Source organism: Vipera berus (genome assembly GCF_964194415.1).
Source record: "Vipera berus genome assembly, chromosome: 12".
In the NCBI taxonomy this organism is placed as follows: domain Eukaryota; kingdom Metazoa; phylum Chordata; class Lepidosauria; order Squamata; family Viperidae; genus Vipera; species Vipera berus.
The window spans coordinates 4621855-4639757 of NC_138215.1; the positions used below are offsets into that span (position 1 = coordinate 4621855).

General features: G+C 40.5%; 1 protein-coding gene across 1 annotated transcript in view; it reads left to right on the plus strand.

The window, feature by feature from the left end:
• Positions 1 to 481: 481 nt before the first annotated feature.
• The window catches only part of MEGF11 (multiple EGF like domains 11), a gene marked incomplete at its 3' end in the record, with an annotated part of 413211 nt that continues 395789 nt past the window's right edge, over positions 482 to 17903 (plus strand). The window contains 3 exon segments of the mRNA XM_081337571.1: positions 482 to 546; positions 15670 to 15771; positions 17490 to 17590. Of these exon segments, the coding sequence (XP_081193697.1) occupies positions 17530 to 17590 (61 nt within the window). The 5' untranslated portion in view covers positions 482 to 546; positions 15670 to 15771; positions 17490 to 17529.

Below are 17903 nucleotides of genomic sequence, written 5' to 3' on the forward strand. Positions count from 1 at the left end.
TCAACTCCCAGAATTCCCTAGCCAGCTGGGGAATTCTGGAAGTTGAAGTCCACATATCTTAAAGTTGCTGAGGTTGAGAAATGCTGGTTAATTAATAAAATACAACCACTAGTCAAAGGCATTTTATTTTAAAAACTGTGTGGAACTGCCTAACAATCATTGTGTTTGAGAATCAGTAATTTTATTAATAGTTGATTCCTGGAGAAGAGAGGATTAAATATTTGAATATATTGGTTTGGTCATGGATCCTTCTTTCCTTCTTATGAATAGAATTGAAGATGAATGTATTCGGTTTGGGGGGGGTGTCTTTTTTTCTCTGCATCCTTTCAAATGCTAAAATAGGCATGAACTTGAAATAAACCGGCTGGTTTAGTAGGAAACAGTGGCCTGTTTGTCCAACATCTTTTTTTTTCTTTATTCAGAGACAGCAAAGATGGTCTTCCTACTCTTGTGGTGGAATTTCAGAGCCTTTGTACTCTCTCTCCTTCTAAAAACAAGCCTCTCCTTAAACCCAGATGATCCAAATGTTTGCAGCCACTGGGAAAGGTAAGACTTGGTGACTTTATTTCATTTTGTTTAAGTAGAGCATCAGCAAATACATATATACATATGTCTATGGAGATTCTCAGTCATGTTAGGTCATAGTTAGCCCAAAGGTGTTTTTTTCAGGAGGCAACTGGACTTTCTTGTTTTTCTTTGAAGACGTTTCGCTTCTCATCCAAGAAGCTTCTTCAGCTCATGCATGCATACATACATACATATGTGTATATATGTATGCGTTTGTGTATGTGTATACACACACATGCATACAAACATATACACACACATACATACACATACACACATATACATATATGCATACACACACATATACATATACATACATATACATATATACATATATGCGACTTCAACTGACGACTTCAATTGAACCCAAAATTTCTGTTGCTAAGCAAGACATTTGTTAAGTAAATTTTGCCCCATTTTACGACCTTCCTTGCCATAATTGTTAAGTGAGTCACTGCAGTACAATGTGTTAGTAAAATGTGAATCTGGCTTCTCCAATGACTTGGTCAGAAAGTCGCAAAAGGGGATCACATGATCCCGGGGCACTGCAACCGTCATAAATATGAGTTAGTTGCCAAGCATCTGGATTTGGATCACGTGACTGTAGGGATGCTGCAAGGGTCGTTAAGTGTGAAAAATAGTCATAAGTCACTTTCTTTCAGTGCTACTGTAACTTCAGACAGTCACTAAACGAACACATATGTGTAGTACAATATGTGAGATTAAAATATTAAATTGAGTTAAATCCATGATAAAATCTGCCTAATATGGCGCCATAGAATCGCAATGGGCTAGATGTTATAACTCGATAGCTAAACATCTAACTGCTTCTAATGTGGCTGCACTGAGATAATTCACATTCCTGAACTATATATTTGTGTTTGTGTGTATAATGTGTTTTATTAGTATTGTATATCACTAATTGCGTGACCTCTGTAGATGCCACATGCTAAATAAATATTTTTTTTAAGGTAAGTGTGCATCATTTTTGTATTTAAAAATAAATCCAAGGCCCTTCTCAATATAGCTTTAGAATATAAATCACAATATTACAAAATGCAATCTAATTGTGTATGACCATTGAACAGATCTCAGTCACTATCTTCTTGCTCGTTTGAAGGCCTGGGTCCCTGGGATGCACAGGTTGATAGAGCCAGACTTAGCCATTTCTGCTTACGGTGTCAGTATTCAATATATGCCTGAATATATGTGTGCTTTCTCCTTTTATATGAGCCCCAATTCCCCAGCTGTGTCCTTGTATGAGTCTTTGGCCTGGGTCTGCCGTTTGATTTCTTAGATTTATATTCGAGCTTTCTTCAAAAATCCAAAGAACCTTCATGTCATATAGGCCCTGTAATCCTTGACTTACAGCCACAACTGAGTCCAGAACTCCTGCTGCTAAGCGAGACGCTTGTTAAGTGAATTTTGATCCATTTAAAAACCTTTCTTGTCACAGTTGTTAAGTGAAACACTGCAGTTACTAAGTGAGTAACAAGGCTGTTAAGTGAATCCGGCTCCCCCCTAATTGACTTTGCTTGTATGAAGGTCGCAAAAGGGGATCACGTGACCCCGGGACACTGCGACCGTCATAAATAGGAGCCAGTTGCCGATCGTCCAAATTTTGATCATGTGATAACGTGGATGCTGCCATGGTCATAAGGGTGAAAAGTGGTCATAAGTCACTTTTTAAAACATTTTGTAACTCTGACTGGTCACTAAACAAACGGTTGTATGTTGAGGACTACCTTGTAGTCATTTTGGAAGAATGAAACTTTAAAAGAAGAATTGAGTGAGAGAGTCTTGAACTCAAATACATCACAAGGATTCAGGACATCTCAAAAGTTTTCAACAACCCCAGGGGTGACCATGAGGATGCTGCAATGGGCATAAGTGTCAAAAAAAAGTCATATGTCACTTTTTTCAGTGCCGTTATAACTTTGAGTGGTCACTAAATGAACTGCTGTAAGTTGAGGACTACCTGTAATTGAACACAGAATTGTGGTCATAAGTCGTGGTGGTCATTATCACATGACTGTGCCCAATGTTGTGATCTTCTTGCGGTGCTCCCTGTGCGAACATTGCAGTACATTTTCCCCAATGGATGTTTTTTGGTCAGAAGTAAACAACCACGAAAATCATGGACACATGACTGTGGGATGCTGCAAATGGCTTTATACGCGAGCTGGTTGCCAAGCACCCAAAATGCCATCATGTGACTATGAGGGGGGCGGCGGCGGCTGTGGCCATTGGAACCTTGAAAACAGGTAATAAGTAGCTCTGGGGAGGTCTGCCATAACTTCAAGCAGTCACTAAGAGAACAGTTGTTAAGAGAGGATTACATGTATGGTGGGTGCTTGGAGGCTGGGATGGACTGGATGGAGTGAAACAGACTAATGCTTGTCAGGCCTCCCAAGACAGACACATGGTGATTCTTCCAAGCCAAGTTCTTTATTGTTTCACACCAATAGACAGGATCTTGCCATACTCAAGCACTCCACACTCTGCAACTATATTCTGAGAGAACTATTACACATGATATCTGGGTGGAGTTATTCCTCTTCAATCCGCCCCTCCCTCTTGGGAATCAGACTACTACATTTCATTGCATGCTGGATTTTAGCAAGATCATTCGTTCATTCATTCATTCATTCATAAAATTATTTATATGGTTATTTATAAAATAAAGAGTGATTGTCAGTATTAACAAATCTCTGTTGCTCAGGATGGAAGAGTGGTGCCTTGGAAAGAAGTGGGACACAATTTAGGCGTCTCCTGAACCCATTACATCTGCTACAATAGTAGGTAGAAGCTGTGAGTAGGAAGCCTTTGCCAACTTAAATGGATGTGCCAGGCCCAGTTCTCTTTCCTTCCTTCCTTCCTTCCTTCCTTCCTTCCTTCCTTCCTTCCTTCCTTCCTTCCTTCCTTCCTTCCTTCCTTCCTTCCTCCCTCCCTCCCTCCCTCCCTCCCTCCCTCCCTGTTGATCACATAACACAGTGTTTTCAAGAACAAATGTGAGTGGAAAAGAAACCTTTAATTTTGTATTGCAGTTCCGTGGCACAGTACATTTTGAGTCCAAGAATACAGTATTGATTTTTGTGTGAAAGAAGTCAGCAACCCGGGGATCCAATCAAGCAAAAACAAAAATTAAATACTAGAATTGATTGGCTGCCCAGGCCAAGATGACTGTGATACTTAGATGGTAATAAATCAAGTCAAAAAGATTGAGTTAGGGTGAGGTCAAGAGTGGCACATGGGATCATAAAATAATAATCAAGCTGATTGGGTTTTCTGTGTTAATGAAAGATACTCTAAATAGATGCTGCTTTGGTGTTCCTTCCCTTATGACCCTGAGAAATTAGGGTCTCGGAACAAAAATGTGAGGGTTAGCACCCTATTTAAGGTGAACTTTTGCAGGCACTTTTGGGCACAAAAAATGATTTCTCAGCAAGCAAAACAATCAGGCCACCGAACACCGAGACCTTCTTTCTGAGTTACAAAGAGCAATTTGTGGGCTTAAGAGGCAGAGGTTGTTTTGTGGCAGACATTTCATGATGTTATCTAGTTGGGTAATGAAACATCTGCAAGAAAACAACCAAGCCCAGAGAGCACCAAGGACCCCAAAATCCTCTTACTCCTTTCCTTCCAAGCCCCACTCCCTTCTGGCACTGATGATGTAACCTAGTTGGGTAGTGCAACATCTGCAAGAAAACATCCAAGCTCGGAGAGCACCAAGGACTCCTCATTTCAACTCTTGAGCGACAAATGTTCTCTTATATTGGATCTTCAGCATCCCAGTTGCACAATTCCGGCACAGGTTGGTTTTCTTAATGTCTTAGGACTTTGAAGAAAATAATCCTGAACCTTGACTGCAGAATATTTTTAGAAGGCTTCTGTGTGCTAGAGACTAATTCAGTTTAGTTTTTTTGTTGATTAGCTAAAGGACCATATCCAACAAATGAAATCAATTGTGCATTTTTTAATGTCATTTGCCAGTCAGTGGTGACAATTGGAAGAGAAATAGGATGAAATTATAATTAATAATAATAACAAGATGACTTTATTCAGGGCTCATATTGATACAATACAGTTGGATATTGACAGGGCTTTTTTTGTCATAGAACGCTCAGAACGGAGTTCCGGCACCTTTTTTGGATGGAACCTTGTAGGGTAGGCAAGGCAGGTTGTATGACATGTTGTATGACATGTGTGAGTTCCGGCACCTTTTTCTTTTACACAAAAAAGCACTGGATATTGATAGCCAACACTGTTGGATAATATTGATAGCGACAATATCAGGAATTAAAGGGTTAAAATATTTCCTGGGCAACAATCAGTAAACTTCGCAGTCTTTCTCAGGCCTCTTTCCATGCTGTTCAGGACAGCTGCATGCAATCAGCAGCTTTCCAGGGAGCAGACAGATTTTTTTTATTGCTTGGAGATTAAACTTGAGGTAGGAGAAATGTGAATTTTCTTTCTTGTTCGTCTCAGGTGGGGCCCCTCCAAGGCTACTCGATTAATTTGGGCTGTGCCAAGGTTCCAGTCAGTTGGGGTTCTGACTCAGAGCAACATCTTGGGGGGGGGGAAATGCTGTTCCTGAGACAAACAAGAATGCTGGATGTTTTTCACTGAATGCTTATTAAAGAAAATGGCCTCCTTGAGTTGACTTGCTTTGATTATGTTTGTTTTTACTGATTTAATTTATTGTTGCCTTCCTTCCTTCCTTCCTTCCTTCCTTCCTTCCTTCCTTCCTTCCTTCCTTCCTTCCTTCCTTCCTTCCTTCCTTCCTTCCCTCCCTCCCTCCCTCCCTCCCTCCCTCCCTCCCTTCCTTCCTTCCTTCCTTCCTTCCTTCCTTCCTTCCTTCCTTCCTTCCTTCCTTGTATTTCTCTTTCTCTACAGCTAAATGCTAAATGCATAAAGGAGTGTTTGCCAACCTTGGCAGCCTGAAGATGTGTGGACAGCTTTGCTGGCTAGGGAATTCTGGGAGTTGAAATCCATACATCTTCAAGCTGCTAAGGTTGACAAATACTTGTATAAGGAATGGGCTGTTGGTTTGATTTCCAAGCTTGGCAATTTGGCTGCAAATGTTTTGTCTCCATTCGGGGGGACATCTTCAGTGCGCTTTGATTTGTGCTCGTCTCTCGCACTGGCCTTTAAATACCTTTTTGTGTGATATAAGTTGGTGTGGGTGTTATTTGTCTGGATGTTTCTGAGTCGCCGTCTGGTTTCGAGCTGTTTGATTGGCTGGTTGTTGTTGCTGGGACGGACTATGGTCTTTGGTGTTTAAGCATCGTCTGTGGGATATAAATGGTGTTTGTTTGGTTGCCTCTGAGTCATAGTCTGGTTTCGGGTTGTTTGGTTGGCTGGCTCTTGTTGTCGAGACGTGGTCTGGTTTCTTGTGGGGGGTTGTGATTTTTGTTGCTGTGTGCTGGGGTGCCTGTTTGTTCGTTTTAAATGCTGCCTTCGGGGCAGCGGTTAAAGTAGTTCTTTCATTCTCAGCAGTTGGTAGATTGGGTCGATGTCAATGCATCTGTTTATTGACTTATTGGTGGAGAATCAGGCTTCAAGGGATCCTCTTTCTCCCCTTGATTTCACTTGGCTTACAACTGTGGTCCCGGCTGGATGAAACTTGTGTCCTTCTGACTCTTTGTGGATGGACACGAGGGATAGTGGGTCGTGCCTTTGGATAGCCAGGAAGTGTTTGTGCAGGCTGGTAGATAACTCGCATAAGGAATCTCTCCTAATGTTAGCCCTGCAACAGCAGCACCATTAGACAAGCTGGGGCTGAGTGTGACCAGTTGTGCACTGAGTGCTGTGGTCACCTGGCAGAGAGGAATTGGGTCTCTCTGGTCCAAGTCCAATCTTTTAACCATACTATAATCCTGGCCCCCTCAGAAAGTGCCCTGTTCTACTTTGTTTTGCACCCAGCTGGTAAGAGGAGATGAGCAGTGTTGCAGACGGGGGAAAGTGGACATCCACTGCTTAGCTCACAATTTATGGTTCTCAATTACCAGCTAATTTCTGCTACAAATTATCTTAGATTAAAATAGCTTCTTCTGTGTATAAATGAGACAAAGTAAAAACAAAAAGGAAACCCCAGAGACTGATTATATATGTGTGTGTATGTGTATGTGTATGAATGTATGTGTGTGTGTATCTATATCTATATCTATATATCTATATCGATATATCGATAGATAGATAGATAGATTTGTGTGTGCGTGTGTGTTTGTGTGGGTGTTATGTACAGGCATATAGTACAGATACACACTGCCATTACTTGCTTCCATATCATAAAAATGAAGTGGTTGAAAAATCTGACTAGGCAGGGAAATTATATTTAATATTGGGCGATAATAAGGTAAAGGTTCCCCCGCACATGCGTGCTAGTCGTTTCCGTTTCAAAGCCGAAGAGCCAGCGCTTGTCCGAGGACGTCTCCGTGGTCATGTGGCCGGCATGACTAGATGCCAGAGGCGCACTGAACGCTTTTACCTTCCCACCGTAGTGGTCCCTATTTTTCTACTTGCATTTTTACGTGCTTTCGAACTGCTAGGTTGGCAGAAGCTGGGACGAGTAACAGGCACTCACTCTGTTACGCGGCACTCGGGATTCGACCCGCCAAACTGCCGACCTTCTGATCGACAGATATAGATATAGATGTATAGATATATAGATATAGATATAGACAGTGCTTTTTTGTGTAAGAAAAAGGTGCCGGAACTCACACATGTCATACAACCTGGCTTGCCTATCCTACAAGGTTCCATCCAAAAAAGGTGCCGGAACTCCGTTTTGAGCGTTCTATGAGAAAAAAAGCCCTGGATATAGATATAGATATAGATAGATAGATAGATGGATGGATAGATAGATAGATTGATAGATAGATAGATAGATAGATAGATAGATAGATAGATAGATAGATAGATAGATAGATAGATAGATAGATAGATAGATGATAGATTTGTGTGTGCATGTGTTTTTGTGTGGGTGTTATGTACAGGCATACAGTACAGATACACACTGCCATTACTTGCTTCCATATCATAAAAATGAAGTGGTTGAAAAATCTGACTAGGCAGGGAAATTATATTTAATATTGGGCGATAATAAGGTAAAGGTTCCCCCACACATGCGTGCTAGTAGTTTCCGACTCAAAGCCGGAGAGCCAGCGCTTGTCCGAGGACGTCTCCGTAGTCACGTGGCCAGCATGACTAGACGCCAAAGGCGCACGGAACGCTGTTACCTTCCCACCGTAGTGGTCCCTATTTTTCTACTTGCATTTTTACGTGCTTTCGAACTGCTAGGTTGGCAGAAGCTGGGACGAGTAACAGGCGCTCACTCTGGTATGCGGCACTCGGGATTCGACCCGCCAAACTGCCGACCTTCTGATCGACAGATATAGATATAGATATAGATATAGATATAGATATAGATATAGATATAGATATAGATATAGAGATAGATAGATAGATAGATAGATATAGAGATAGATAGATAGATAGATAGATAGATAGATAGATAGATAGATAGATAGATAGATAGATAGATAGATAGATTTGTGTGTGCATGTGTGTTTGTGTGGGTGTTATGTACAGGCATACAGTACAGATACACACTGCCATTACTTGCTTCCGTATCATAAAAATGAAGTGCTTGAAAAATCTGACTAGGCAGGGAAATTATATTTAATATTGGGCGATAATATGTGCTTTTAAATTCGCTTTTTTTATATCCAAGTAAAACTGAAGAGACCCCAGAGGTAGAATATCCAATGTTTGTTTTTATTTTTGGGGTGTGGGAAAAAAAATATTTTGAAGGCGTTTAATTTCATTTGTATTCTTCTCTACCTTTTAATGAAAATTGCTTATTTTTCCAAAGTTCCTTTCCTGTATCTTCCGACCTCTTTTTTTGTTCCATATTGTGGAGACATTTGCTCCAGATTCAGTACGCAGGAGGACCAAATCTGTGTTGTTTTTTTTTTAAAAAACGTCTCCTAGTTTCTCATATTTTGAGAAGTTGCAGCTTTTAGTTTCTCTGTTTCACCTTTTTGGCAAAAGTATTGTTTTCAGCTTCTTTCTATTGACTGTTTAATTCTTGAAATTATTTTTATCTTGCTTCTTACAAGGAAGGATCTTTAAGGGAGTTAGAAATTCAGAAAAAAAAAGAATGAAATTGTCCATTCAAAACATGACTATTGTTTTATTTTTTTTTAACCCGCTAAGTTTTATTCATCTGCTTTGCGTGCCTGTTAAAAATCACTTTAGAATGCAAGTGTATTTTTATACATTTTTGACACATTTGCATTTTTGTTTACATATTGGCCTAAGGCACATGGTTTTGCAAGTAACTCTGCCCAATGTAATTACATGTTTAGAATTATTTTTGCAAATATATGCAACATTTTTTGCATTGAGATGTAATTTTTGAAGAATTAATTTTAATTCATTAATTGGTTCAAAACTGGAAAATGAGACATTCATAGTAAAATCTGAATTCTACCATTTGGGAAGCCTGTAGAAATGTGACATAGGAAGGAAAAACCTGAAACGTTTGATTACTGGTCATTGATCCCAATTTGTATGTCAGTTAGCTAAGAACGTGGCTTATTTTATTGTTTTGAATGTATGTATTTTTGTGTATTAACTTAAGAGATAAGAATTTATCAAAGTATTTGTAATTGTGAGAGGTACCTAAATTACTCATAATTTTATAATTATCTGTTTGGAGATATTTAACGAACAGCAGTTTAATTCCATTTGTACTGCTGTACCTCTCCTTGTAGACCCTTATGTGATTTTTGAAATGAACTAGTGAAAGTAAATACAGTTTTCCTAGCATTGATCATAGAACATGAAACATAGAATGGACCTTGGAGATCTTCTAGTCTGACCCTGCTCAAGTAGGAGACCCTCTACCATATCAGACAAATGACTGTCCAGTCTCTTCTTAAAAACCTCCAGCGATGGAGCACCCCGTAACTTCTGGAGATGAGCCGTTCCACTCATTAGTTGTTCTCATTGTTAGGAAATTTCTCCTTATTTCTAGGCTGGATCTCTCTTTAATAGTCTTCCACCTGTTAGTTCATGTCCTGTCCTCAGGTGCTTTGGAGAACAGGTCAACCTCCTCGTCTCTGTGACAGCCCATCAAATAATGGAAGACTGCTATTGCCACTAGTCCCTCTCTTCATTAGACTAGACGAGGGGTAGGCAACCTTGGCTCTTTTATGACTCGTGGACTTCAACTCCCAGAATTCCTGAGCTGGCTGGCTGAGGGATTCTGGGAGTTGAAGTCCACAAGTCATAGAAGAGCCAAGTTTGAAGACCTCAGTCTCAAGGGTTCATCATAGGATTTACCCTTAAGACTCCTTATAATCTGTATTGCCCTTCTCTGCACTCATTCTAAGGTCTCAACATCCTTTTTGGTCAGTTTGAAGCAAACTGTTGGTTGTGAGATAATTTGTCTGTAGGAGGCCTTCATGAGCTCATAGTCTGAGTTACTTTCTTGGGCAAACAACTGTGACAAGCATCTGGAAATAAGCTTTGTGTCTTGCTTTTATGGCTTGCTTGCTGTAATTGAGGACACGATGCTGTGTCAATCTGTCTACCCTGGAAAGCTCCTTTTATCTCCCTTCTCAAAAACTTTTCAGCACTTGAGGGTATTTTTTTGGGGGGTGGTGGTGGTGGTTGCCTGGCTTGGTAAGGGTTGTCTTGCAACTTCAGAATTGAAAAGCCAAAATCTACATCTTCTCCTCTAGAGGTGGTCCTCAACTTTTAGCCATTCGTTTAGTGGCTGCTCAACGTTACAATGGCACCGAAAGAGATGTATGATTGTTTTTCACACTTATGACTGTTGTGTCATCCTCCATGGTCACGTGATCAACATTCGGACACTTGGCATTTGGCATGTACTGTTGACAGTATCCTGGGGTCACGTGATCCCCTTTTGTAACAAGCAAAGTCATTGGGGAAGCCAGTTTCACTTAACAACCATGCTACTAGCTTAACAACTGCAGTGCTTCACTTAACAACTTGTCAAGAAAGATCGTAAAATGGGGCAAAACTCATTAACTCATTAATTACTGCCTTGTTTAGCAACAGAAATTTTGCTAGTTGGAAATGGGGGCCAATCTGTATTCATTCCCTTCTTTCAAAATGAGGCAGTTGCTATCCAGAGTCCCTGCAATGCTGAACATTCTTTTTTAGATTGTTTTCATTTACGGAGGCAATTTAAGTACATTGGTTTTTAGAGGTTTAAATTTTCTATTTTCATTGCCAATGCATGCATGTCCTGCCTTTTTTATTATTATCGTTATTGAAAAGCAGGAACAAGAAATGTGCGGTCTCCAGATTTGCCTTTCATTTCTTTTATTCTGTTTTTCCCAACCCTCTCAGACCCGATTTTAGTGCTTCTGCTGCCAACATTGACCAGAGAATTTTATGGCTGGGGAAGAGATTTCTTTAGTTCAGGGGTAGGCAACCTCGGCTTTTTTATGACTCGTGGACTTCAACTCCCAGAATTCCTGAGTCAGCTATGCTGAGGGGAAAGGGAGAGGTTTCCAAGCTGAGCCATGGCTGACTCAGGAATTCTGGGAGTTGAAGTCCACGAGTCATAAAAGAGCCGAGGTTGCCTACCCCTGGTTTAGTTATTCTTGGAATCGGAAAGTTTCTCCTTTAGCATTTTTTTCTTCTATATTTTATTCAAGACAAGGTTAAAATACAAAATTCAAAACTCCAAACAAAAAATCCCACAGATAACAAAACAAAACAACAAACAAACACAAAACAATCAAAACATTAAAAAAGGTGCATCAAAACAACACCACACAAATATATTACATGTTACCGCCTCTAGCTGAGTATTGATTAATACATATATTAGTTAATACATATATTAGTTCCCACCCCTTGCGAAACAGGCCCTCCCCAAATTTTTAAATTACTAAATCTGTTTGCAAATTATGGACCTCTCTTCTATATGTTATATTAGTAACAAAGTAGATAACAGTAAGAATAATAATACTAAAACAAAACAAAATTAAAGTTTCAAAACTCTCTTGTTAACAGTTACTATAGTCCACCCGTAGAAAATTTACCACAGCATCTTATCTATCCCAAGTCATCCCAAAAGTTTTAAATCAAGGGTGTCAAACTCACCGCGTCACGTGATGTATCGCGATGTATTGCAGGATCTGGGGTGGGCATGGCCTCTGCATGATGCAACCGGCCCACGGGCCAGCAGTTTAACATTCCTGTTGTAAATAGATCAAATATCCATGTTTGTTTCATGATGCCATGTCTTATCAACTGTGGTTTAATTAAATATAATAGATTCAGTCTCCAGAATAAGTCTATCTTCCAATCAAAGTCCATTTAGCATTTTTGAACCAATACCAAAATTGTAAAAAAATCTGAAAAAGTGTGGGAGTATCTTTTCCAACTAACACATGTTCTTATTTCTTATTTAGGCTGATTAAAATGGGTCGGTTAGAAAAAATGCTACCCAAATCATTTTGAGTTTTGGTGCTAAAGACTAACACAGCTGTTCACCTGCAGTGACGTAATAGAAGTATAAAAAAAAAGCCATTCCCACTTTCCAAATTTTACAGTGCAATTTACTAATTAAAAAAATGTCATTAGGGACCAATCTGCACAGAAAGGGACATATTCATGAAGATATAGGACAAAATATGTTCTAAGGTGAAGCAGTTTTCAGATGTGTATTGTGTTTAATTAAGCTTGGACACATTTTTGGAGTAGAGTGATATAGAAATGCCTGTAATATAAATCTATCAACAAATCTACAAACAAAAGGGCACCTTTGGAGAAAGGTATTGAAATACGTACCTATAGTGCAGCTGTTGCTTTTTAATCTGAGAAGACAGACTCAGCACTTCTGCAAAAGTGGGAAACACTGAATTTGAAAGATTCACAGAAGTGGGAAACAGAGAAAATGAAAATGACACCTTCATTTTGCCCCTAATTAAATTAATAAAGGAGAATGTTTGTAGCTTAGGGTTGCCGTGAAATGAAATTGTGTTTGCAGTGTGAAGTCTAAAGTAGATATTGTGTGTTTGTGTGTGTGTGTGTGTGTGTGTGTGTATATATATATATATATATATATATATATATATATATATATATATATATATATATATATATATGTGTGTCAAATGCTTGTTAACTATTTTAGATTACCTTGCTAGGCCCCAAACATGGGACAAATCTTTTATTTCCTGTTTCAGCCTAACCTGAAGGCCATCGACAGGCAGTAGTCACACCGGTGACAGCTCATATTTGTGTAATTTTTTTTAAATTGCTAACAAAGAATTAAGGGAGACTGATATGCATTTCAAACTTATTAGTTTTCATCAGTCAGCATATATATATGTAAATTTTAAATGACTACTGCCTGTCGATGGCCTTCAGGTTAGGCTGAAACAGGAAATAAAGATTTGTCCCATGTTTGGGGCCTAGCAAGGTAATCTAAAATAGTTAACAAGCATTTGACGTTTCATTTCCCAAAGTAGGTAACATCATCAGAGCTGGTAAGGAGTGGGGTTTGCTGTCAGCTTACATTCTACTATCTTGCCCTGTCAGTCTTGGTGGGGGGATCTTAGAGATTCTTTGCGCTGTTTGCTGTTGGTTTCGCTGGCAATTTTTTGGGGCAAGACACTGGACAGGACAAGACACAGCACTGATGATGTTACCTACTTTGGGAAATGAAACGTCTGCAAGAAAACAACAAAGCTCAGAGAACACCAAGGTACACCCCCCCCATTTAAAGATTTTATTCCCCCAGGTGGAAAAGATGTGGAATCCCGAACAATGTACACCAAGAAGTGGCAGGCATGGGTGTATCCCCGCTTGCATGATCAGCGGGCGAGCATTTGTGCATTTGCTCCATTTGCGCAAGGGGCGTGCGTGCCTGCCACTTGTGCAAATAGAGCTGCACAGGACCGCTAGCCTGCCTCTCGCACAGAAGCATCCCCTCTCCTCCTCCTCCTCCCCCCCGCCCCCGCCCCCGGTCCGCAAAGCCAGAGAGGTTGGGGAACTCTGATGTACCCAATACAGCTCCATCCACCACAGGGCGGTCCTTGGGGAGCAACGGGGGAGTTCTCCGTAATCTTATGTTCATGATCAAAACTTCACAATCAAGATTCTGCCTCTTTGGGCCCGCACCCATGTGAAGGTTGTCCTCGACTTACAGCCATTTGTTTAGTGGCCATTCGACGTTACCACGGCACTGAAAGATGTGTCTTGTGGCCATTTTTCAGCCTTATGACCGCTGCAGCATCCTATGGTCATGTGATCAAAATTAGGATGCTTTGCAACTGGCATGTATTTATGACGGTGCGAAATCCTGGGGTCCAGTAATCACCATTTGTAACCTTCCCAGCTGGCTTCTGACAAGCAAAGTCAACGGGAGAAGCCAGATTCATTTAATGACCAAATGATTCACTTAACAACTGCAGTGATTTGCTTATCATCCATGTCAAGAAAGGTCCTAAAATGGGGCAAGTCTTATTTAACAGCTGTCTTGCTTAGCAGTGTAAGTTTGGGGCTCGGTTGTGGTTGCAAGTTGAGGACTGCGTATATAAAAAAAGGGTGGAGCTTTGATTGGTTGCCCTCCCCTTTACCTTGCAGTGTACACCCCCCCAGAGATACTTAACACCCCTTTGCATCATTGCCTCATTCACTGTGGACCTCCATCATCTCCCCAATATTACACACAATCCTTCATAACCAAGAGATTCTCCATTTATGTCGTTAACCACTGTGGTTTATTTAAAACAAAAACAAATGTATACATGTTAGCAATCTTATCATTGTCATTTGTCCTGAATGGTATGGGGTCCACTGCATGGGCAGGGGGTTGGACTAGAAGACCTCCAAGGTCCCTTCCAACTCTGTAATTCTGTACAGGTAGTCCTCGACTTACAACAATTAGTTTAATGACCATTCTAAGTTACAACTGCACTGGAAAAAGTGACTTATGACCGTTTCTCACACTTATGCCCATTGCAGCATCCCCTTGGTCATGTGATCAAAATTTGGCAAGTGGCATGCATTTGTAATGGTTTGTTTGTTTGTTTATTTATTTATTTATTTATTTATTTATTTATTTATTTATTTATTTATTTATTTATTTATTTATTTAATCCCATTTATATCCTGCCCTTCTTCGAAGACTCAGGGCGGCTTACAATCTAAGAAGCACAAATCAATGTGCTTAGCAGTAACCTTCATTCTATGTATATGCCTGCTTATTAGGGCTTTCACACACACCCCAAGCGGCATTATTACAAAGTCAGCTTATTGCCCCCAACAATCTGGGTCCTCATTTTACCTACCTCGGAAGGATGGAAGGCTGAGTCAACCTTGAGCCTGGTGGGATGCGAACTTGCACTAATTGCAGGCAGCTGGTGTTACTTAAGGAGGCATTAGCCCACTGCTCCACCAAGGTTGCGGTGTCCCGGGCTCATGTTTCCCCCTTTTGCGACCTTCTGACAAGCAAAGTCAATGGGGAAGCCGGATTTACTTAACCACCGTATTTACTAACTGAACAACTGTCGTGATTTGCTTAACAAGTGTGGCGAGAAAGATGGTGAAACGCCTTGCTTTTCAACAGAAATTTTGGGCTCAGTCGTGTTTGTAAGTCAACGATTGCCTGTATTCTGTACTTATTGACTTGTTTATTTATTTATTTTATTTTTATTTTTATTCCATTTATATCCCGCCCTTCTCCGAAGACTCAGGGCGGCTTACAAGCTTAGCAGTAGCCTTTATTCTATGTATATGCCTGCTTATTAGGGCTTTCACACACACCCCAAGCGGCATTATTACAAATTCAGCTTATTGCCCCTAACAATCTGGGTCCTCATTTTACCTACCTCGGAAGGATGGAAGGCTGAGTCAACCTTGAGCCTGGTGGGACTCGAACCTGCACTAATTGCAGGCAGCTGGTGTTACTTAAGGAGGCATTAGCCTACTGCGCCACCAAGGCTCTATATTTAACCAACTCGGCCCAAGGGTGTTGGGATCTGGGCTTTTAAGGGTTAAATAAAGAGGGGCACAGATCAACGGTTCCTGTCTCTTCCCTTCTAGCTACGCTGTGACTGTTCAGGAATCCTACGCACATCCCTTTGATCAGATCTATTATACAAGATGCACAGATATTCTTAACTGGTTCAAGTGTACTCGACACAGGTAAGCGGTAATTGGAAGTTATTTTCAAACCTTTTCTTCCATTTCGTATTCTCTGGATAGCTCCCTTTTCTTCTGAGCCCAAGAAACACTTCAGCTACGGAGGATAAAGACAAGTTCTTTTGTGCAGAGTAGTCCGGCAGCACTAAAGAGACTGAACATTGTTGGGTTTTTTTTCTGGAGAAAATAGCCATGGCTTTTGTGAAAGGATGACTAACCAGCCCTGCCTATTTGCGATACATTTGCTCTAGGTTTTGCATTTCCAGTCAAGTTGGAAGCATTCTGCTTGTTGCATCCTTCTTTTTCCTTCCTGCTCTTGAAAACAAACTGGCTAAATCTGTCTTTCTCAACCATAGCAACTTAAAGATGTGTGGACTTCAATTTCCAGAATTCCCCAGCCAGCATAGAAGACTTCAAGAATTGAAGTTCACTTGCCTTGAATTCCACACATCAAGTTTGAGACGTACATACAGGTTGAAAAATACATCGTGGTTAAGAAACACTGGAAACACCTGGAAAAGTTCTAAAAGCAGACTTAAATTAGGCCAGATTTTCTCCAAATAAGGTACAGAATAGAACAGCTGAAAGGGATCTTGGAGATCTTCTAGTCCCGCCCCCTGCTCAAGCAGGAGAACCTATACCAGGGGTAGGCAACCTCGGCTCTTTTATGACTCATGGACTTCAACTCCCAGAATTCTGGGAGTTGAAGTCCATGAGTCATAAAAGAGCCGAGGTTGCCTATCCCTGACCTATACCATATCAGACAAGTGATTGTCTAGTCTCTTCTTAAAAACCTTCAGTGATGGAGTGCCCACGATTTCTGGAGGCAAGCTGTTCCACTGGTTGATTGTCCTCACTGTCAGGAAGTTTCTCCTCAATTCCAGGTTGTTTCTCTCTTTGATTAGTTTCCAAGCATTGTTTATCGTCCTTCCCTCTGGTGCTCTGGTGAACAAGGTGATCCCCCTTTTCCTTGTGGCAGCCCCTCAGTTACTGGAATCCTGCTATCATGTCTCCCCTATTTCTTCTTTGCTTTAGACTAGGCAGACCCAAGTCCTGTAGCTGTTCTTTGTTTGTTTTTGTCTCCAGGCCTTTGATCATCTTAGTTGCTCTTCTCTGGAATTTTTCCCCAAACTCTCAACATCTTTTTTGTGGTATGGTGACCAAAATTGGCTGCAGTATTCTGGGTATAAACAAACCTTTGGTGACTGTTGTTGATTGGTGCTGCTCATGAAGTCCAATCTTCTATTCTATTCTATTCTGTTCTGTTCTGTTCTGTTCTGTTCTGTTCTGTTCTGTTCCGTTCCGTTCCATTCCATTCCATTCCATTCCATTCCATTCCATTCCACTCCACGCCACTCCACTCCATATTTTCTATTCTATTCTATTCTATTCTATTCTATTCTATTCTATTCTATTCTATTCTGTTCTGTTCTGTTCTGTTCTGTTCTGTTCTGTTCTGTTCTGTTCTGTTCCCTTTTCTTTTTCTTTCTGTATCTTGCCTGCTCAAATCTTCTCTTGGACCTAGCATGAAAACTGCTTAGAATATAGCCAAATGGATAGGAGTTGGAATTTGTATCGATCTTTTTAAATATCAAAAAGCTTTGCACATTCTGAAGCAAATATTGAATATAACAACCTTGCAGTAATGTAACACAAATAGAATTATAACTATGGACATTGATTTTCAAGGTTTTTCCCCCCCTTCCTCTCTCACCATTTAGAATCAGTTATAAAACAGCCTATCGGAGGGGACTGAGGACGATGTATCGGCGACGGTCTCAGTGCTGCCCAGGATATTACGAGAGCGGGGACTTCTGTATCCGTACGTAGAGGCAATTTACTATTTTTCGGCTGAAGTGTCTCTGGTGTTGCATCCTGTATGCAGCTGTTGTTTGGCTGCTTACAGTTCCTGTGCAAGCAGGAAAAACAGGCTGGCCAGGGGCAAAACCTGAGAGAATGATAGGACGTTGATTGATCAGTTGTATTTATTTCTCTTCTATCATGTTCTCATCATATGTTCAATAATAATAATAATGATCAGTTGTGTTTTGATGTTGCCCAATAACATTATAAGAAGAGAGCTGGGTTAGTCCTTGGTGGCCAGTTAGGAATCTAGTAATACCTTTTCCAATTTT